General features: G+C 37.8%; 1 protein-coding gene across 2 annotated transcripts in view; it reads right to left on the reverse strand.

The window, feature by feature from the left end:
- Positions 1-5,275: 5,275 nt before the first annotated feature.
- LOC142336586 (activating molecule in BECN1-regulated autophagy protein 1-like) overlaps positions 5,276-22,875 on the reverse strand; it is a 329,506-nt gene continuing 311,906 nt past the window's right edge. For both annotated transcript variants that reach the window (XM_075385504.1, XM_075385499.1), the window contains exons 3-10: positions 19,394-19,639; positions 18,809-19,005; positions 18,331-18,438; positions 16,981-18,265; positions 16,394-16,796; positions 15,299-16,310; positions 14,956-15,015; positions 5,276-5,475 (exon numbers count right to left, since the gene is read on the reverse strand). In XM_075385504.1, the coding sequence (XP_075241619.1) occupies positions 5,412-5,475; positions 14,956-15,015; positions 15,299-16,310; positions 16,394-16,796; positions 16,981-18,265; positions 18,331-18,438; positions 18,809-19,005; positions 19,394-19,639 (3,375 nt within the window). In that variant the 3' untranslated portion in view covers positions 5,276-5,411. The remainder of the gene's footprint in view (positions 5,476-14,955; positions 15,016-15,298; positions 16,311-16,393; positions 16,797-16,980; positions 18,266-18,330; positions 18,439-18,808; positions 19,006-19,393; positions 19,640-22,875) is intronic.

Here is a 22,875-nt window from a genome sequence, read left to right on the forward strand (position 1 = left end):
CTTGCCGAAAAAAAACGTTTACATTTCTCTTTAACAACTCGATCCGTTTCACTTTAACACAACTCAACACAGCCCAATTCAAGTCGCTAAACTTTTGCACACTTTACTTTTAAATAGCATAATTTGTTAGTTCCCCATTTTAATGAAAGTTTCCGCTTCCAATTAATTTTTCCCACGCATGATTTAAAAATTGTAATATATACTATAAGTTTACTTCAACACTTAGATTGGAATTAACAGTATGACAAAATACTTACAAATCAAATGCGATTTTCAGTCCAATCTGTTTGAATTTGCCGAAATAGCGATTAAACTAAAAACTGCCAACATCATTTTGAGCAAGCTAAACAGAAGGCTAATTTTGTTTCCGTTTCCTATATGAGTGTTCTCGATTTGAAATATTGCCGGGATTTCGCTCACATAAAGCAATCATTATCTCAAATTCATCATTTATTTTTTACATATTATTTTTTGTTGCCAAAATACTTATTTTAAGGCTTTTTTCGGTCACGTCCTGGCTTCTGACAATCAAAAATTGTATTGGTGCAAGCTTTTCAAACATTTTTTGGTCAATTTTTAATTTGATCGGTAGTTGTCCCTCTTTGTGTACTCGTATGAAACATTCTGAATGATGACAGGTCTCACTGATTTCCCCTAGAGTTATAAATGGTTTCCTTATAAAAGTTTTATTTGATAGCTACTTATTTTATGGACCTTGAATTTGATACCTCATTTAAACGTCTTTTTGCACTCTGCCATTTTTTTGTTATTCCATTGGTCAACTAATAACCTGGTCGCATTAATGTTAAGACTATCTACTTATTTTGGTGAAACAAAAAACAAATATACTTACCCTGCACTGATGAGTTAAAACTGGCCTTCTAATTTGCTGCAAGTTAGTCTATCCGGTATTTACTGGTTGAAAACTAATGATTTCCATGACTTTTGAAAATATTCGGTTTAGAAGAATCAGTGAATTTTCAAGCCGTGCGACTTTTTTTATCGTATTGTTGTCAACTTATATCTTAGTCTTAGTAATCTGTTCGCGTCGCTCTTTCTAGGGAACAATAAAACTCATCGTTAGAAGGGATGTTATTGTTCAAATTAATGGTTTCATGGCTCCGATACGTTGCCTACTTTTAACAATCTGATTTATTGCCATTTTTGAAGTTTTTTTAGATTTTAGTCAAATTGGAGCATTTTTGGCGGGTCCCATTGGCTTTGAGGAAAACAATTGAATAAATGATGTTTCTGGTGGAAAGCTCACATTTTTAAACGGTTTCGACATTGTTGTCTCCTTAACTTTATTTAGTGATCACTTTGGGCTCTCATTAAATGATCAACATAAAATTAGGTTGGCATGCTATAGTCTATATAAGTTTGGAGGTTTGCGAGAAAACCGGAAACTGAAAAATGCACGCTTTGATCGAACATTAGGAATCTAATAGAAGGCAACCCTCCATTTTCTTAAATTTCCTTCTGTGAGTTTTGAATGTCTTGATGTATCATTTATGGCCAATTTTTCTCGACAAAGTTCAATTAAGTTTGTTGAGACATCTCAGTTGAAATATGCTTCAAATCCAAAATAGTTCCAAAATTGAACTGTCATTATGGTAGTAACTGATTTGAAGATATGCCAGCTGTTTCAGTAAACGATAAAAATTCTCAGGAACCTTTCAGACCCTGAACTTACTGTCCTCTGGGCAGTTTCGTTGAATCGCATTAATCGATACTAGTAAGGCTGTCGGAGAACTGCCAAGGAACCTACTGCCAATCTGCAGGTCAAAGTACGAAAAAATGTATTAAAACGCCCTGCGCACACAGTAATAAAAAGACCTATTCAACACTAATAAACTTCAGTAATAATCACTAATCAGGTCCAAGAATCGAAAATAATAGTAACCTAGTTCAGCATTAAAAATTATCACTTAATAAGGTTTTTGTTGATTAAATGCATCTGAATAGTTAGTTATTCATCAAGACTTCATAGTTTTTTTACGCGTAATAGAACTGCGGGATATCAGAATTGGTGGCGGTCAACAAATTTAATAGGCCAGCACGTCAAATTTAGAAACAAAAAGAACATTATTAATTTCCTCTGATACACATAGGAATAAAATGCAAATGGTAAACGAGGCAATGTAAAGTTAACAATTTAAGATTATGTAAAACAAGGCGGCTCGGTAATGTGCAATGGCACATAAGGTTCCGACCCCGCCCATCCACAATTTTGGCATAATTGTCTACCAAATGAGGAACAGATAGAAAAACCCAAAAAATTATTTTTTGCGAATCCCAAAAAAGCCCGTCTTTTTCAAAAAATTCTGTATGAACGATAAGATAACCTCCAAAACAAATAACTCAGTGGAAAAAAAATTGATGCATTAGATTGCTGTAATATGTCAATATTAAGAAAGCGAGTCAAAACGAACAGCAAAATCAAACAACAACAACAACAAACATTAATTACATCAAAAAATTTATGTCCCTCTTAAAAACTAAATTCAATAACAAAGTCAACATACCGTCAGATAAACCTGAAACTAAACAAAAATAACATATAAATCACCAGAAAACATATGCGACCAGTCCATAAAAAGGTTTGGTAACAATTATACAAAAAAGAACAAAAACAGAAAAGTAAAAAAAATTAACTTATTTTTTTGAAACAATTAACTTCAAAGTAATGAATACCATTAGAAATAAATTAATATTACCACAAATTTGCGATTACCACTGCTTCTATAGAAGGGCATTAGGACCTGACCTTATTCATTTTTTTAGAGCGGCTAAAAAGAACAACAAAGAACAAACAAAATTTCAATTGAAACTTGCCAGAAAACGCTGTCAAAACTGTCAAGCCAAATTTTGGCACTCAAAATATATTTGATTGCGCCTTCTTCAAACAGCTATAATGTAGTATGTGGCCATTCATTAGTAAGACTAGGTAACAAGTAGACAAAAAAGCGAAGTGCTAAAGTATGTAATACTTTTAATTTTTTTTTCGAAACAAAATTACATTCAATGTCATGAAAGGCATTAATTACAAAAAGAGCTATTTAAATATCGTCGTTTTTTCATGAAAAGGAAACCCTCGAGACCTGTAATTATCCAGAATATTTCTTGCATCTACAAAAAGAACGTCAAATATGACAAAAATCAAATTAATTTAATTTTTTTTGTGAAAAAGCGGTGTCGAAGCCAGTAAGGTCATAACAAAATGTTTTAAAAAAGATTTTGGGACACCAATCCCTTTTATTCCCTTGACACCCATAATGTCATATTTGACCTGTAATCAACTAACGAGATTAGGTAACAAAAAGAAACATAAAAAGAACAAAATTGCGAAGTTAAAAAAGTTCTTTTTTTAATTTTGGAAAACGATGGGTTTGAAAGTCATAAAAGCCATCAGCTATCTGCTAATATCAGAATATCGGTTTTTCTATTCTTCCATGAAAAGCCAATGAAAGCTATCACTATACAGGAAATTTCATACAACCGAAACGACAAAGTATAAATGACAGTTAAGACAAAATTAAAAAATTCAATTGATTTCTTCAAGAAAGAGGCGTCGAGGCCATTAAAACGATGATTTATATCTTTCAGGATTTTAATATGTTCAATTGTGCTTTAATTTGAATGCTAATAAGGTGACATGAGAACTGTCAATAATGTGATAATGTGACAAAATTAGAAAACGTGAAAAACTGGCAAATATCAAAACAAACAAAAATCTAAAATCTTGATTTCAGGCTTAAAACTGCAACCGAGAATAAATGTTAACTCAGTAGAAAAAAGAAGCAGTCTTTTTTTGCTGACACTAAGCTGGAAGTTGAACAAATTAAGAAAAAAATAGAGGAAAAGTTAATTAAGCCATTATTTATTGAAAAGTCAATTATTTTTAAAAAAGAAACGACCATACTTTCAATTAAAAAACTAAATGCATTAGCCTGGAGCTGTTTAGCAAGCGAATTGGTTGGATCTATCACTCCTGAGCTTTGATTTGATATGTTCTGTTCTTTATTATTAAAAAAAAGTCTTTTTAAAAAAAAAAGACCGACTGATTACAACCCGATTTTTTTTGGATTGTAACAGTCCAAGAATGGCCCAAAACTACCCCTGTTAATACTTATTGTCCGTTAAGAACAATTGATTTTTCGAATGTTGTAGATATAGATAATTTCTGAGTTAAAACTCAAAATAAATTTTGCATTTTTGATAATCAACGAGTAAAGTTAGCAAAAAACGGCAAAGTTTTAACTACAAGGCACTCTCTGCGGACTCTGAAGTAGAAATAGCCCCCCTCTGAGTCTACAAAGATTGTATGAGTGTTGTTTGGGGGTGTACTGTAGGCAAATTTAATCAAAAGGGACTAAAGTAGCTTATTTCAAGCTGTTGTTGATGAAACAGGCTAAATTTTGAAATATTTATCCAGATTTTTTGACCAAAAAATTAAATCAAAACAATCAAAAATGCTTGTTCGTCTTCAAAAATAAAATCAACGACACTATTCTTAAAAATTATAACAAATTTTAGCAAAATTGACGAAAATTTAGGCAAAAATTCCGGAAAATGTGAATAAAAACAACGTGAATTCACTCTTCTTTTCTCAGAAGTTTAAGCCTCGATAACTCCCTGTAGAAAACGAAAATTAAAAAAATCTTTTTTAATTCCATATTCTACGCTGGACGAGCTTTCTAATGATACCAGTCTCAACTCTCTACGATGAATATATCGAGCGGCGAAAATTCACGGAACAAAAAAAAAACCCAGATGAGTATATAGTTCCTCCCCCCTCAAGAGGGTCGGAACAATAAAATCGTCAAGTGAGCGGAAAATTTTACAGATTGGGGCTCTTCGCTGCGATAACCTGCCCGCGGTTTCCGGATTACATCCCATAGCGGATGAGAGGCATGGCCATGCACAACGGTCCTCCGAGGCCCGCAACTACTAGATGCCTAGGAAATGACGTATCAATGTTGGACGTACACTGGAATACGTTATAAATTTAAATACTATGCGCAGTCTTAATTATGACGGTTAACAATGTATTACTTCTGATAAATTTCATAACTTCCGGCTTGCTTTCATGTCGGCTTACTTTTACTTCGTATTACTTTGCGTTCACCATCAGAATTGTCATCTTGTCATATTACCGAATGTAATCGTCCTTGACGGAACTTAAATTCTGCGTTACCTATCTCGGATAATCCATATTTGATTTTCAAACCAATTCACCAGAAAAACCATCATTGTGGCCTGTTTGTCAAAAACGTTAACTACTAAAAGATTTAACTGACTATTTGAAGATATAGATCTGACTATGAACAAAGTTCTCCGCAACCTCAAATTAAGCAATTAGGAATTCTACAAAAAGGTAAAGAGAATTTAACGTCCTCTGGAACACTCGATTAGCTAGTCTCCTCTGTAGATTGTTGATCTTCTGTATCCACGTCCATTAGCTCGAAATTATCTCTGAAATATACAAACTAATGACTAGTGACTAGAAGACGACGCTCAATTCATTCCCAACTGTAGCACCACACCAGATAAACAGAAATTCGATCTCTAGGAAGTCAAATGTCATGAACATTTGCGATGTCGATCTTACCTATTAACGTCTCACATTTTCACGATATCTCTGCATATCTTTGCGCACACTATTTCAAAATTGCGTAGTTGAACAGTTGCTGAAATTGCGTAAGTTGTTCAACGAATAAAACCAATTTTTCTTTTCAGCTGATGTCCGCTAAAAAATTGTAGCATCACATAAAAAAGCAGCGTCAAAGACATGCTACACTTTTTAGGGGCAGCGAAACGCTGTTAACAAAGATCTTATTGGTGACATGAGAGTACATTTTTGGAGCAAAAAACTAGGTGTCGTATCAGCGACAAGAAAAAATTGCAAATTTATAAATCCGAAGAGTCCTATCCATTTTATGAAGCCGGGAGCCAGTCGAGCGCAGTGCAGCTAATTGAAATCGATGTATTGAAAATTGGAATTTTTTCTTTTCTTGAATGAACACTTCAGATTTGTAAAAGCAACAATTCTCAAGCCAGGGTGATTCTAATTTCTCCAGTCAAGAACTAGTGGGAATGAGACCAAACGGCGGTAGAAAAATTTATCCAACTTTTCCCGCATTTTCCGCCAAATCAGTACTACTTAATATTGTCAACTCCTAATGCGTTTTCTCAAATCATTTTTTTAAATGTTTTTACGCAGTTGTCGGGCGAGGGGGGGGGGGGGCGTGGTTGAACTATAAGAACAGCCATGGTATTGTCACCACGAGTTCACGTCTACAAAACGTCTCCAGTCAAGAACTAGTGGGAATGAGACCAAACGGCGGTAGAAAAATTTATCCAACTTTTCCCGCATTTTCCGCCAAATCAGTACTACTTAATATTGTCAACTCCTAATGCGTTTTCTCAAATCATTTTTTTAAATGTTTTTACGCAGTTGTCGGGCGAGGGGGGGGGGGCGTGGTTGAACTATAAGAACAGCCATGGTATTGTCACCACGAGTTCACGTCTACAAAACAGTTTCCGTGACCTGCATATTTAAGAGTCTAGCACGCCCAAAGGTTCAAGAAAACTTAATGCTCTAAAAGCGTTTCCTGTTCATCTCATTTTTGAAGACAGAGTAGAAAAATCGGTCAAGCGAAAGATCGCATTAAAAAAAGACGACAGGAGTAACATAATTGCTACAAACTTTGTTTAAGAGCAACTAACAACTTGCAGTAAGGAGAACAACAAATGACGTCAGGCGCAAACTTCGAATGAAAAACTATCATTAATGAATGAAAAACTTTCTTCCGGAACTGAGCGTGAGATAAGTTTCAAACGGAGCACAGAGAATGAATTTACCAATCGTACGCGCATTGAAAACGAAAAAGAGAATACAGAAAAACAAACTTCTTCAAAAAAGCTTAACATTGAATCTCTCCTCTCAACAAATTGAAACCAAATTTCTTAAAAAGAGTATAATCAATGGAAAGTATAAGTGAATAACGTTGGGCGAACTGCTCTCAGACAAACAGCGAGCGGTCGACTTTGATTATAGCCAGCTGAGGCTAAGGGATGCTGGCATTAGAGGGTCCCAGGAGGCAGGGTCAAACCAAGGTGGACTGAACGAGGGGAAGGCGTTTTGCCAGTTGGAGGAGGTTGAAGGTGCTGGGGTGACTGCGGGTTGAGTGGGGACTTAGTGGGACTTACTGGACTTCAGCTGTTTACCACGTTTTTGAGAGGACAAGAAAAAAGCGTCAGAAAAACCTGTAGAGCTAAAATCGCATTAAAAGACCTCCGAACTAACATAACCGCTACAAACTTCGCTTGACATTAATTAAGCAATTTTTAACCCCAGCAGAGCTCATATATAAATCTGACAATTTATATTTGAAAAAAAGTGCGAACATAAACAAAAGTGTTCTACATTTCTAATAACATAGCTGGCAGATTGCCAGAAAATAGCCACAATAGCTTCGTAGATCTGCAGTCTCAAACAAAACATTAAAGACAGACCAAAAAATTTGCCTTTTCATTGAAGGCTGATATGTTATATTTTGATTAAAAATCTGTATCAGTTTTTGCTTTCTCTATTAGCTGCTCTCAAATAACCTTCATTTAGAGTGCCACACACCCATTTGACCTTATCTCTTTGAAAAAAGGTAAGTAAAAGTCAATTTGAAAGTGAGGACGTGATTTTTGAGAGTGAGGTTAGTCAAGTGAGACCAAAAATTTAATCACGCAAATGAACAAAAAACTCGCTCCACTAAGAGCGAAAAATGACGTCACGCACGCACTCCAGTTGAAATTGCATGAACGAATGAACAAAAAGAAGATTTGAAGTGGTTGTGACGTCATATGGTCATAACAAAAATCGCGACAAAAAACCAAGAGAAGGCCAATAATAGCCCCAGCTATCGCTGTGCGGCTATTAAACACACTTTTCGTAAAATACTAGGTCAATACTTTTCGTAAAATAACACACTAGGTCAATATCTGCGATATTGTTAGAAACAATTCACCTGCTTAAAACCAAAAAAAAAACAACAAGAGACATTGAAATATGTAAAAACCAATAGTCGCTGAAAAGAGTGCTTATTAACGCAGTCAAAACAAATTTTGTAGCCATTAATAACGAAAGAGCAAACCTGGAACATCACAGAAATCTCTCTTGAAACTCCATCTTGAAATATAAAAAACATGAAGAGCTTTACCAGTTTATCCGGTTTCAAAATCTTAACACGACCAAAATCTGATCCCTATTGCAAAAAACATCGCCCAATAAAAAACAATTCTTTGAAATAACTAACTAATAGATATTAATAACTAACAAATAGAATCTAATAGCTGTCAGGTGCCGGAATACAGTCGCACAATAGACAGCTGAGACACCTAAATAAAGAGAACGGAGACCCAAGACAAAATTTGTGCTTCGCAAAGCAGAAAAACAGACCTCACATTCAATATTTATTTTCAATCAAACTTCAAAAACTAGTATGCGGTAAAACGTATATCTGGCCTTTTCCGGCCCATCTTGGACAAATGTTCCGACGTTTCACGGTCTTTTTGCATTAAATTAGCCCACAGCAAGAGTTCAAATTCAATAAAATTGATCTAAGAGATAGTTCAGAAACTCAATTTCGTTAATTACCATAGTGTATAAGTTGGATCAAACCTGCGGTTTCTATTTTTAATCTGCAATTAGTAAAAAGAGGAACTTTTGCTAACAAAGTCAATTTTGCTCTCTTTGATCTTAATTAATTGGCACTTGGTTAGCAGTATTCGTTCGACGACAGCTCAAAAACACAAATCGTGGACTAATCTGACGGATATTTCCAAAATTTTTCACATTTGAACTAAAAACACCTTACTGTCACTGATTTCAACGCTCCTTTATAACTCTAATCTTCAAAATGGACGGTGAAAAACCACGACAATATCAAGCAAATTTGCTGGCTTTTGTGTACGTTTTGTGGCGTAATGCGTAAGTAACAGAGCTTTATTGTAATCCAGGTTAGTTGAATTCAAATAAACTTCACACTTCGTTTACACTCAATTCGGGCTTTATAAATTGAAAAAGGGATTTTTCTTAGTCAATAAAGTCATTTACGAAAAAAACAATCACATTTCTTAAGTCATGTACGGTGACGTAAGTCGTGTACGATCACCCCGTTAATCTAAAAAATCATAATAAAGGAGCAGCAGACGCTATATGCATATAAATTTAGCTGCTGGCAGCTAGGCTTCACTTAAAAAATTCATTGGCATTTTACTGAAAACATAAACATTGGATGGTATAAAGACTTCGAAAAGCTTTGCAAAAAATTCCAAAATTAGTGATACCAAACATGAACAAAAACTTTCTCAAAAACATAAGTTTTTCAAATATTGATTTATCTTGCTACTTTGAAATTTAAGTAAGGAAAAGTTCCACCCGCCAAAAACCCAACCTTTTTTGCTCCACTTCGCTACTCACATAGACACCGTTTACTGCAAAACAAACCTAACCAACTAACATCGGAAGATTTGCTCTCGAACGACTAGTGGGAGGTCTAACCTATTGCAGCCTTCCTCAGTTGGGGGTAAAAAAAATCACTTAAAGGGACAACAAAAAGGTGTACAAAGTCGGGGTGAGAATGACGTCATTAGAGGTTATTATATACCACTACCATCAACAAAAAAAATTAAAGTGAATTAGCATCAATTTCGACGCACTTTTAACTTGACCTTTAGCGGTGAAAGGCCGCCACTTGAGTTCAGCTGCTTAAAACTGTGAATGAGAGAGACATTTCAATCACTTAAAACGAAAAAGTCAAGGTCGCAAAGTCACTCGAAAAGTCAAATCAATCACGAAAAAATTTTGCGTAAAAGAACAACACGTTTACAATAATTGCTTCAAACTTCGTTCGAGAGCAATTAATCAACCGTTGTTGCATATAAACAGATTGAAAGATGAATCGATTTACGCAAAAAAATCCCAAAACTGTCGTTTTAGCAAAACAATCGCAGAAATACTTGCAAAACAAAAAAGTTTTTAAATGAAGTGTTTACTAAAATCTAATTCGCAGAGTTCCGATAGATGCTTGAAGGGCAAATATAAACAAACAAATGCAAAACAAAAAAGCACCAGACAACAAAAAAAAATACAAACTTTGAGGAGCGCGAAAAAGATAAACTCAACTAACAACTTCACAGGTATAAATCCAAGACTGGGCATCTTAAATGTGATTTCTCTTAGAGCCAATAGAAAACTTAAAAAGGTAGAATTAATCGATCGACCAACTGACTGTGCTTTGACAAATTCTTATCTCACGTTCCATAAATGGATCTGAGTCTAAAACCGAATTTAGTTTAAAATGAAGGAAAAAGTGATAACAATCGCTTCCGAATCAGTTCAAAAAAGAATGAAATTTTTTAGCAACATGACAATTATAGGTCCCTCCCTGTAAATAGTTTGACAATTTTAAATTCACAATAATAAAATTAAATTCAGAATAATGAATTTAAATTCACAATAAAAGGTACTCTATGGAACAAACTTAGAGAAATTGCCATCAACGTGCAAAACTGAGCAGCTACAAAAAGAATTATAACAAATTGAATAAACAACTATAAAAATTGCGCACATATGAAAAGTCATTCTAATTGAGAAAACTTTAGAAAGTTAAGGAAAATCAAGGTAGATCAAATTTCTTGAACATTTAAGTTATTATTCTGATCTTAATGTTACCATAATTGAAACAGTGAATCTACCCGCATGAAACACGTCAAAAAGCAGAATTCCAGGAACTCAATTCTAATGCCACACGGAAAATCATTCTTGGCAAAAACACCGTTAAACATCAAATAACTAAAAACGACCAGAGATGCCTAAAATTACAGAGCCTCGGAAACACATTGGAAATTGGTGTTTGAAAAAATTTGAGTTTCAACTTTAAAAACGTCTCGAAAAAGAACAGCGCCCCAATCAATTCATTAAGTAGTAAAAAACCATGATTGAAACATAACCGACTAAACGTCGGAAGAATTGCTCTCGGAAGACTAGTGGGAGCTCTAATCAATTGCAGCCTGCTTCAGTCGGAAGGGGGGGCTTAAATGGGATTAAGAAGTTCAATAGAGGGCTTCAAATAACCACATTAGAGGTTAACATATACCACTATTAAAACAATAAAACTTAAAGTAAAAATGGCACCAGTTTCGACACACTTTTCATTTGACTTTTAGCATTAAATTGAGTTCAGCTGCTTGAAAATGTGATTGAGAGAGAATGTTAGATCACGCGAAACGCAAAAAGTCAAGAGCGTAAAAGTCACTCAAAAAATCAAAACTGTCAATCAAAAACTTTGCAAACACACACACACACACACAAGTTTACAATAATTGCTAAGAACTTCGTTCAAGAGCAATTAATAAAACATAAACCGACAAATGTCGGAAGAATTGCTCTTGCACGACAGGCGAGGCAAATTAATTCAGGGTCTGTAGCCTAAATCAATTTTTCTTTACGGGTGCAAAAATCCTTGCCCCCAACAGGATTCGAACCTTTGACCTCCCGAACCATAGCCACCCTCACAAACCACTGCGCTATGAGTCACTTCTTTTTACAAACTGCAACCGATTATATATTAGCAACAAGCTTTACTTCGGAGAAGGCAATAGAGATCACTCAAAAATTATGAACAAAAGCGTAAAAAAGTCACTTGAGAAGTCAAAGAATGTTCAAGAAAAGCGCAAAATTGTCAAGCGGAAAATTTGCATAAAAAACACACACACGTTTACAATAATTGCTATGAACTTCGTTCAAGAGCAATTAATAAATAACTAGCAGCCCCGCAAAACCATAACCAGAAAATCAATTACACGAATAGAAGGTTTAAAAGAAGTAGAGGTTTTCTGTTTCGCACCAACTCAGGCTCGAACACATGCCCCTCGTTTAACAGCTATAGGTCTCACAACTTAAGCTATCTATGTGTATTGCACTTCACTTTTTATCTTTCTACAGCAAACTTCTGGATAATGGCGTTTGTGACCTTCTTGTTTTTGCTATACCGCAAGCTTAATCAGCGCAAAATCTGCTAATTGGGAGCTTAAAAAGGATGGTAAAGCGCATCTCAAAACGCATTGATTACGCTAGGTTGCATGATTAAGGACCCCTAAAACAGGTTACCTTAGAAGGGCTGTTGACCATTGTGCTAAATTGTGACTGATATTTTCTATAAAAAAGACGAAACGACTAAAACTACTCAAAAAACTTAGATTCATAGCAATTTTGTGGATAATGGTAATAGAGAAACACTTCAAACTTCAGATTAGCGGTCTTTCATCTAACGAACTGCGCTATAACCACTACAAACCACCGCTTTTATCTTACAAAAAAACATATTCTATATTTAGAGCATCTGAGTTTACGCAAACATCTAGGAGTAAAGCGTGAAAAACTAAGTTGAAAGCTAAGAGTGCTCTAGAATAGCGCAATCTGTACGGCTAAAAATTTGCTGAAAAGTACACGTTTCAAAAAGAACTTCAAAATTAGTTCGGAAGCGATTAAAAAACACGTAGTACCCAGGACAGTAAATCCTCCCTCTTGGCGAGTATATTTTCAAGCCCTCTTAGCCTCGTGGTAACTGCACCTGACTAACAGCCTTTTGTCCCAAGTTCGGTTCTCACCCATCAACTTTGAGACTTTTAGGTCATTGAACTCTCTCCATATGTTTGCTTAACCATGCTGCTCAATGCGGCTCTTAAATATGCGCTTTGAGAGGCCCCTAAAACATGCAAAAAATTTGCCCCAAATTAGAGGTCACCCGTTTAATATATAGGATTAGCATTTTTCTTTCTAACACACACAGGAACATGAAACGACTCAGCGTCGCAAGATGTGCTCTCAAACAACAGGCGGAATGATGTTGATTAGAAATTTTTATGTCTATAAAAAGAAGGTACCCGACACGGGTTCGCAACTTCGACCCTCAGATTAGCAGTCATCCATCTTACCAACCGCGCTATAGCGGCATACCAACAATTCTCACAATCACTTTCATCCTATCAAACATATTTCAGATTGAGAGCATTAAGGATCACGCAAAAATAAACAAGTAAAGTGTCAAAAACTTAGTTGAAAGCTAACAGTGTTCTAGAATAGCGCAGAGTCTATAAACTTTGCAGAAAAACACACGTTTACAATAAGAACTAATAAAAAAACACGTAGTACCCAGGACACTAAATACTGCCTCTTGGCGAGCATACTTTCAAGCCCTCTTAGCCTCGTGGTAAATGCACCTGACTAAGTCTTTTGTCCCATGTTCGGTTCTCACCCATCTACTTTGAGCCGTTTAGGTCTTTGAACTCCCTCGATATATTCGCTTAATGCTGCTCATTAAAGCTCTGAAACATACGCTTCGAGAGGCCCCTTAAACATGCAAAAAATTTGTCCAAATTTAGAGCTCACGCGTTTAATATATAGGATTAGCATTTTTCTTTCTAGCACACAGGAACATAAACGACTAAGCGTCGCAAGAAGTGCTCTCGAACAACAGAAGGAATTAAGTTGATTAGAAATTTTCAAGCCTACAAAAGAAGGGCACCCGACACGGGTTCGAACCCTCGACCCACAGATTAGCAGTCATGCATCTTACCAACTGCGCTATAACATCTACGTACCACCGTTTCTGAAAATCGCTTTTATCGTACCATAAAAAAATTTCAGAATGAGAACATTTGAGATCACGCAAAAATCAAAATGTCAAGCGTAAAAAACTTAGTTGAAAGCAAAGAGTGTTCTAGAATAGCGCAGAATCTGTACGGCTAAAACTTTGCAGAAAAACACGTTTACAAAAGGAACCTCAAACTTAGTTCGGGAGGAAATAAAAAACACGTAGTACTCAGGGCACTAAATCCTCTCTCTTGCCGAGCACACATTCAAGCCCTCTTAGCCTCGTGGTAAATGCACCTGAAAAACAGTATTTTGTCCCAGGTTCGGTTCTCACCCATCTACTTTGAGCCGTTTAGATCATTGACTTCCCTCGATATATTCGCTTAACCATGCTGCTCAATAAGGCTCAAACATACGCTTCGAGAGGCCCCTTAAACATGCAAAAATGTTGTCCAAATTTAGTGCTCACGCATTTAATATATAGTATTAGCATTTTTCTTTCTAACACAAAGGAACAAAACAACTCAGCGTCGAAAGAAGTGCTCTCGAACAACAGGCGGAAGGATGCTGATTAGAAACTTTCATGTCTACAAATGAAGGGTACCCGACACGGGTTCGAACCCTCGAGCCTCAGATTAGCAGTCATCCATCTTACCAACTGCGCTATAACGACTACGTACCACCGTTTCTGACAATCGCTTTTATCGTATAAAAATATTTCAGAATGAGAGCATTTGAGATCACGCAAAAATCAAAAAGTAAAGCGTAAAAAACTTAGTTGAAAGCAAAGAGTCTTATAGAATAGCGCAGAATCTGTACGGCAAAAACTTTGCAGAAAAACACGTTTACAAAAGGAACCTCAAACTTAGTTCCGGAGGAATTAAAAAACACGTAGTACCCAGGACTCTAAATCTTCCCTCTTGGCGAGTATACTTTCAAGCCCTCTTAGCCTCGTGGTAAATGCACCTGACTAACAGTCTTTTGTCCCAGGTTCGGTTCTCACCCATCTAATTTGAGCCGTTTAGGTCATTGAACTTCATCGATATATTTGCTTAACGATGCTGCTCAATAAGGCTCTTACACATACGCATCGAGAGGCCACTTAAACATGCAAAAATTTTGTCCCAAAGTTAGAGCTCACGCGTTCAATATATAGGATAGCCTCTATCGCTTAGTGGATATACAAGTATCGCTTTAAGTTTTCTCTGGGTTAATATAAAATTTGTGTTTGCCAAATATCAACCCCAACCCCCGTCTTCGCCCCCATATTAAGTTATTGAGTACTTAGTCTGACATCTCACCTTCCCAATCGCATCAGCAAGTCACTCGGACTGTCCATCGACTCAGAGGACTCATCTGGCCTGAAACAGTTAAGTTGCCTTTTCAAAAAGTTAAATACACAAAGCTAAATAATACTTAGAGTAGTGCATCACATGGGCGCTACAGACAATCGATATTTCATCACAATTTAGAGCAAACATTGTTTATTAATAGCTCATATTCTTTTGCCATTAATTGTGGCAGTTATTCTAAGAAGCACCGAAGTTAACTCAACTCGCATTTGCTAATTAATACTTTTAAGGCAATTAATTATTGACAGACTAGTCTTCAATTTCAACCTGCCCAGCAGTGAGAAATACAAACCTTTCAGTCGGAACAACGTTGCCTGCGTCTCTGACAAACTTTGGCCTCTTAGGCTCACAGACAATTAGTTCCCCTAACGTAGTCCCGTAAACTAATCCACTGCCCGGCACCGGAAGCCAGCTAGCACAATTAACACTACCCACTACATCCTCGTTACTACTACCAGCACCAGATCCACGGAATCTGGATTCCCGTCTTGACATTGTAGTAGGCTGGTTCAACTGTTTTCTTGGAATCAGTCGTTTTGTGAAGCTTCTAACACAGGGCGTGAATTCAAAAATTTCTCCGAGAGAAGGTCCGTTCAGGAAATTACGAAAGAACAATGACCTGGTTGAGGGTTTGTTGTAGTACCCAACAAACACGTAGTTGCTAGACGGCGATAATGAGACTGAAATTGCATTGTTTCCCACAGGGATTTTTGCAAGAGGATTGGCGTTAGCTATCAATGTATTGAAATCATAAACTGAGAGAAAGGTTTCTTCAAAATCATAACTATCGTGTGACGTTAAGAGAGCCAATATTGAACCATCCTTGGATATCGATAGTGCAGTTTGGTTCAAAACTTTGCATTTTTTCACCAATACATTCATGTTAGGGTTGTGAATTGCTGGGCAGCTCAGATCTGTCCAAAACTGTAATCTGTACGAAACCCTCTGCTGAGCGCGCATATAGTCACCAGTTACTGCAAAAGCACCGAACGCAACCCGAGTGATTGCATCCTCTATCGCTTCGTTAGGTCGAAGACGACTGTCAAAAACAGAGATGTCGTAAATGTGATGTGTTCCATTCACATCACGACTCCCCGCTATCCCCCTCGAAGGACCTCGAAAGCCACCTCGTCTCGCCCGTTGACGTGGATGGCGGGCTGCATGCGCAGTCGGGTCTTCTGTGACGAAATTGTTGTTGCTTTCAGGAGGAGCGTTCATGAAAGTCGCCAATCGTTGTGAAGTTCCTGGGACCGCTTCAGAACGTAATGGATGTTCGATATGAGGTTCAGCCAACGGTGCAGGGTCTAAAAAACTTGTACGCATAAGCCAAAATCTATAGTGGATATCTAAAAAAGCGACGGGTTTTACATTGAGAAAACCTATTTACATTGAGAAGCTGGAGGAACTCTAGGGTTGTCCAAGTTATGGAAGGATTCAGCATCTCGATTCACTCGACTCATCTGCGCCCTTTGCGAGTTAGTAACCTCCCCCAATTCCAGTTCCACGATGCGACCCAGAGTAATTCGATGTCTGAGAGTACTGGGAGGCCTTGAAGCATTTGCATCGGACCCAGTTACACCCATGCTGCGATCACTCTCGTCTGTATTATGTGCATTCGTTGGACTCGGCACAAAATTTGTTATTTCGGGCGCTGGCGGGGGAGGGGGCGGCAGGTTTGGAACTCTGGCAGGGGTGACGACCGTGAACGAAGGATTGCTACGATTAACGGCTGCTTCAGGCTGTGCAGTAGTTTCACGCTGTCTTGGAGGTGGTGGTGGTGGTATCTGCGTCTAAAAATTGTAATTGTTTCTCTAAATTTATTTTTGCACTCAACTGAATCAGAGGATATACCCTCACAAATCCAGTCACATAAGCATGTACAAACAATTTACAAAAAAATTTGGATCTGGTCATAGCATTTGTTTCAGTCTATAGATCAGCAAATCAATATGAGTAAGCGAAGTACAAACTCACATTCAAAGCAGAGCGAAGGGTATCAATGACTCTGTTCGCAAACATATCCGGCGTCGACAATTCCCTAGTTGGAGGATCAATCTCGTGAGCTGAGCGTCTTTCACTATCTACTCTCACGCCATATGCTCCACTAGAAATACTGATATCCCTATCAATAGGCGGGTGAATCCGAACACTGATTCTGTAGCCAGAATCGTTGTCCACTGGCACTGTCGCTTGACTTTGCAGCCGTGAAACTAAGGACGTGGTTTGATTTGCAGCACAATGTACAACAGCAATGCGCAAGTATTGGGCAGGGTTGTCGTGACTGTTCGAAGTTGTTGTACCATCGCCGAACGATGCTTCGGGATTAGCAGGACCTTCATCTGCGGGTACGTGTCGTTGACTTGATTCCTCAGCCGTCGCTAAGCTTGGAGCTGGGTCATCAACAGCACTACTACCAAACGAAAGAGTGCTGTCAGTCTCGGCGGATGAAACTGTTAAACTCTCAGCTGTTTCTGGTGCCACAGTAACATCGGCCTGATTTAAGGGCTCAGTTTGTAATCTAACAAAATTCCTGGGGAAGTGACTATGAAATATAGCACCATGTGGATCAGAGTTAGAGAGCGGGAAAACAGGACCACCAGCAGCACTTGCGGCTGGGTAGTTTGGAAAATCGGAGAAGTAAACACTAGCTCGAATTGCCGAGGGGGCACTATTTATTGACGTTGAGACCTCATTGGTGCCATATTCCAATTCCGGAGCTTGCTCTGCTTCAGTGTTCGTCCCAACAGATGTTTGAGAAATCTTGGCACGTTTTGATAGTCGCGAATTACTACGCGTGTTAGCTTTTCTCGGTTGCCTCGTTTTTCTCTTCAAAGAGCTTGAACTTTGCTGAATTTCTGTTTCGTCAGTTCGACTATGTTGAGATCCTTCATTTGCAGAAGCAGTGACTTCTGAGGACGCAGTACTCTGATTGCTACAACCTGCTATTTGATCAAAGTCAGATTTCTTTGGCGATCTTGCTGCACGTGAAGTTGGATCTCGCGGGCGTAAATTATACGATCTTGTTGGTTGATCAAGTGTATAACTTAATTGCTCTGTAGCATCTGCTTCTGTCCTTCTGGTTCGTGGGCGAAGTGGTGAGGTAGTCGAAGTTCCAACAGAGACAGCGACCGGATCTGTCTGTGTGGAAGCATTCTGTGCCCGAGTTCGATTCGGTTGTTCCTGTGTTCTGGGACACAAGTAACCTGTGTTGATTATGTCAATGGTGATTGGTCTCAAAGAACCTGTGGGATCATTAGGCCTAAAAAACCACTTTTTTCAACCTGTTTTAAGTTCAAACAATCAAGCTAAATTGAGTGTACTTACGTTGATCGCGCATTAATTGTATTCTGAACGACCTCTGATATTGTGGGTGTGTGAGCATTGCTGATAGCAGTTATCATGCACCGACTCAGAGGATCAAAAGTCACCACACTAAAGTACAGACAGCAAAATCTCTGCAAAATTTTAAACAGCAGCAGTATTTTTTTCCTCAGATTCAACGAGAGCTGGCAGCGTTATCAACTACTCCAACGCTAAATTTCGACGACTAAATTCAAATTCGATTTGCTCAGTCGGATAACAGGCTTTAAAGATCATATTTCGAGAGACGCATCGCACTAACACCATCCAAATAATTCCGAAATCACAGAACCTTTATTTATTCACAACAATTGTTAACTTCAAACTCTCATCTAATCGACTTCCACAAGTTATGTTAGTTTTAATGAGACAAAGGATCTAGGACAATCAGACCTTCTAAGATTCACAATTGCTCTTAAACCGAAGCATTTCTTTCACCGACCTGATCCTCTCTGCGGGGTTTTGCGTGGTCAGCATTCGATAGGGTGCCTGCATGTGCCAGTCCCAGAAGAGAATACAGTTGGCCATGGCAATGACAACTTCCCTCTGTCTCACAGGGTGGAATGCCACACTGCTCACCAACTTTCCACTTAGAGCATCTATTGATACTGGCTTCCAGCTCTCCTTCACCACTGGTTCCTACGCACATAATCAATTAAACCAATTGTTCATCTTTTTACTACTGCCCAACACAAATACTCAATTTTGGGTATCATTTGGAAAATACAACCCCAATTCCCAAGTCATTTATAGTTAGCTATATGCAAATATTAAGTTGTCAACAATTAGTTTGCAACGAAACAAAATTAAGCAGGAGCGTTGTTGTTAACAGAATTTCAATCACGTGCATAGATGTCATTACCATTTGGTAAACTTATGTAAGGCGCTTTCCTATTATAGATACCACGCGAAAAGTAAAATTCACTCAGCTCAGAAAAATAATCCCTCTTATTCGAACAATCATTAAGCTAAAACATCCACGCTATATCCCGGAAAAAAATGGGGGGGGGGGGGGGGGGTAACTAACCGCAATCTGCCAGACAGAAGTGACACCTCCCAAACAGCCTGAAGCTAACAACTTCCTCTGGGGGTCAGGGTGCCATGCCAAGCACCAGGGTGTCCTGGCATGTCCTTTCAACACGTGCAACACAGACAGAGTGTCCACTCGGGAGATGTATATCTTGTGGTCTCCGTGACTGCTTGCAAGCAGAGTACCATCAGGCGAGAAGCAACAGGCGAAGGTCGTCCGAGAGTCAGAAGGAACGTCTATGTCCTAAAAATGCAGAAGTTTAATAGAAAACCATTTTTGCATACTAAGCAATTGTTTTACATTAGCGAAATAACAGTTTGTAGCCAGATACCGGACCTTAAATCTACTTTCATGTAGCAAGATACCGGTCCTTAGATATTTTTCAACCACTGGAGAGGTCAGACGATTGTTCACAAAGAACTAGCAATATTAGAGCTTCTGAAAAGGTAGCTTCTATTTTTTTTTCATTTTTTAAATTATTTGTCCTCAGAAGCAAGCTTTCAATTATAAACATAACCGACTAAACGTTGGAAGAATTGCTCTCGAACGACTAGTTGGAGCTCTTATCAATTGCAACCTGCTTCAGTCGGGGGGAGGGGGGAGCCTAAATGGGACTAAGAAGTTCAATAGCGGGCCTCATATAACCACATTAGAGGTTAAGATATACAACAATTAAGATTTAAAGTTTAAAATGGCACCGGTTTCGGCGCACTTTTCATTTGACTTTCAGTATTAAATTGCTCCAATTGAGTTCAGCTGCTTGAAATTGTGATTGAGAGAGAATTTTAGATCACGCGAAATGCAAAAAGTCAAGGGCGTAAAAGTCAAACCGTCTAGCAAAAACTTTGCATAAAAAAAGATACGCACGTTTACAATAATTGCTATGAACTTCGTCCAAGAGCAATTAATAAAGTTCACGAAAAAAACAGCAAATGCCCAAAATTTCAAAAATCGTTGCTGGAAAAAGGTCGACTTATATATCATAACTATATCAAACACATTATTAATAAACAAACTAAAATCCGAACAAAAAAGTAGAAATATGGTCGAAGAGGGACAAAGTTCCTTAGTCTGGGCAAATTAGGAACAACCGCCTAACGTCGGGCTACTTGCACTCAAACGACTGGCGGTGGTTGGCTTTGTCAGTAGCTAGCCAAGGTTTAGTGAGGCTAGCTTTAGCTTAATTGAAGGGACGTAAGGTGAGCGCAGCGGGAGTGCACCGCAACGGGGCTGCAAAAGTGGATTGTGGGGACTGATATGGAGGCAGTGGGTGGGTGGGTGGGTGTGTTATCAATTTCTAAGAACCACCCTTAACACCAGAAGTATGTCTCCAAAACAGTTTGTTAATCGAATGCCTGAAGACTAGTTGGCTGAACGGCTTTAAGAGAACTTAATTCAAACTGGGGCTACCTCTTTATCCCGTTTCTGAAGACGAAAGTGAGGTGAAGGAGCTTGAGGTGAGCGAACCAGGGGGAGGGTGCACTGCGGGCAACAGTGGGGTGGGGGGGGGTTGTTGTGGAGGGTGTAAACCTCCAAGAACCGCACGTCACACCATAAGTTTAATTCTCCAAAACAGTTTCTGTGAATCGCATAATTGCAGACTAGTAAGCAGAAAAGATCTAAGAAACTTCATGTCCGCTAGACGCTACCATATCCAGTTTTTGAGGACGAAAAGTCAAATGGGTCAGACGAAAAATCGGTCAGGCGAATAATTGCCACATATATTTGAGTGCAATTAAAAACGAATTCATTATCAAACACTTTTAAGCAAATTGACAAAACATATATTCAAAGGAACTTCACATATGCATATGCATTGATAACAAGAAGGTCCACTAAAAGAAATAAAAACATACAGAAACAATTGCAAAGACTAAAATGATTCGAAATTGAAGATTTCTGACCAAAATTTACTCTTGCAAAAACTAGTCGGCTGTTGTGCTCTCAAAAAAACTCTATAATCATTTCCTTAGCTTACGATAGTTCCGAGTGCACTACAAAAAATGAATTCAAACAAAAAATAAGTCAAGCGGAAAAATTCAACAATTATATCTACTTTTCTGAAAGATCTAGTAAAATTTAAACACTTAAATAAATCAGTGAATGATTGCAGCGCATGAACCAGTACCTTGTGCTAGCTTAGCAAAAACTGGTTCATCACGGCAGTATTGCCAATTCACTTAATTTCGAAACATAGACTGAACAAACAGTAATTCCTGTTAGAAAAACGTTTAAGAAGTACAAATGATCAAAGGACTGAAATTATTGCTTAAAAATATCGTTATAGAATAAATCACACGGAAAAATTAGAGAAGAAAAACTACTAGTAAATTGCGCAATGTAAAAATTTCATGGAAAACAGTGTTCCGATTCACGTTTAACTCCGGTTAAAAAATGAACTGACCAGACGCTTCCAACACCGATTAAGACTTTCATTCACTTACAAAACATAAACCGACAAAAATCGGACAAATCGCTCTCCAACGACAGACAGGGTGGCCAATTTAATTCAGAGGGAGATGTAGCCTACATAATTTTGGTGCAACCTAATGGTGCAAACCATTCACACCATGGATAAGTGGGATTTAGGTCACGCAAAAGTCAAGAAGTAAAGGGTAAAAAAGTAACTCGAGAAACAAAATTAAAATGTCGCAGAGCAAAACGGTCAAGCAAAAAAGACACGGTATTTTACCAGTCGGATCACTCAATTCAGGCAGCTATTAGTCATAAAAACAACGATCGCGTAATTCCAAGCGTCGCGCAGAAAGTTCCGACATACCTACTGTACATGAAATAAACATTCATTTAACTCTGCACAGTTTAATGAAACAACGTTAGCTTTCATAGCAGCTTTTCTGTCAGCAAGCTACTACAAAAATGTCTTTTAGTCATTGAGAAAAATGTTCCCGAAAGGACAGACGCTTATAATAAGTTTTCTAACTTTCCAACATACCTAAAGAAATATTTGTTTTTGATTAGGTTGATGCGCTTTAGTACTTTTACGGTCTATAATTAAACACGTTATTTCTACAATGCTACAAATACGCAATCATCCCGTCAAGATTCAAAACGTTTCAAAAAGATCGATAAATAGTACTGTTTCACATTGAGATTTCGCAAAGAGAACTCTCTAGTTACGCAAAAGATTTTGTTTTTGCGAGCCACCGCTGTTCAAAACAAAATGAAATTAATTGAGGCGATCGGTCTTCGAGACAATTATGATCTTGCAGAAAAACAAAACCGACTTTTGTCTTGACAATCAGAATTTCTGAACTGTTCTCACACCAATCAAAACAAACAACAAAGTTGGAACACTGAGAAGAAACAGAGCTAAACTTAGAAACTGAGGGGGTGGTGACGAAGAGGTCAATCTTTTTTTAAGATCAAGAACCGCCCTTCACACAATAAAATCGTCATATCAAAATAGTTTCGGTGAATCGCATATATAGAGACTAGTAAGGCGTAAGACTCTAAGAGGG

The sequence above is a fragment of the Convolutriloba macropyga genome, chromosome 1, assembly GCF_964194025.1.
Source record: "Convolutriloba macropyga chromosome 1, txConMacr16.3, whole genome shotgun sequence".
NCBI classification, from domain to species: domain Eukaryota; kingdom Metazoa; phylum Xenacoelomorpha; order Acoela; family Convolutidae; genus Convolutriloba; species Convolutriloba macropyga.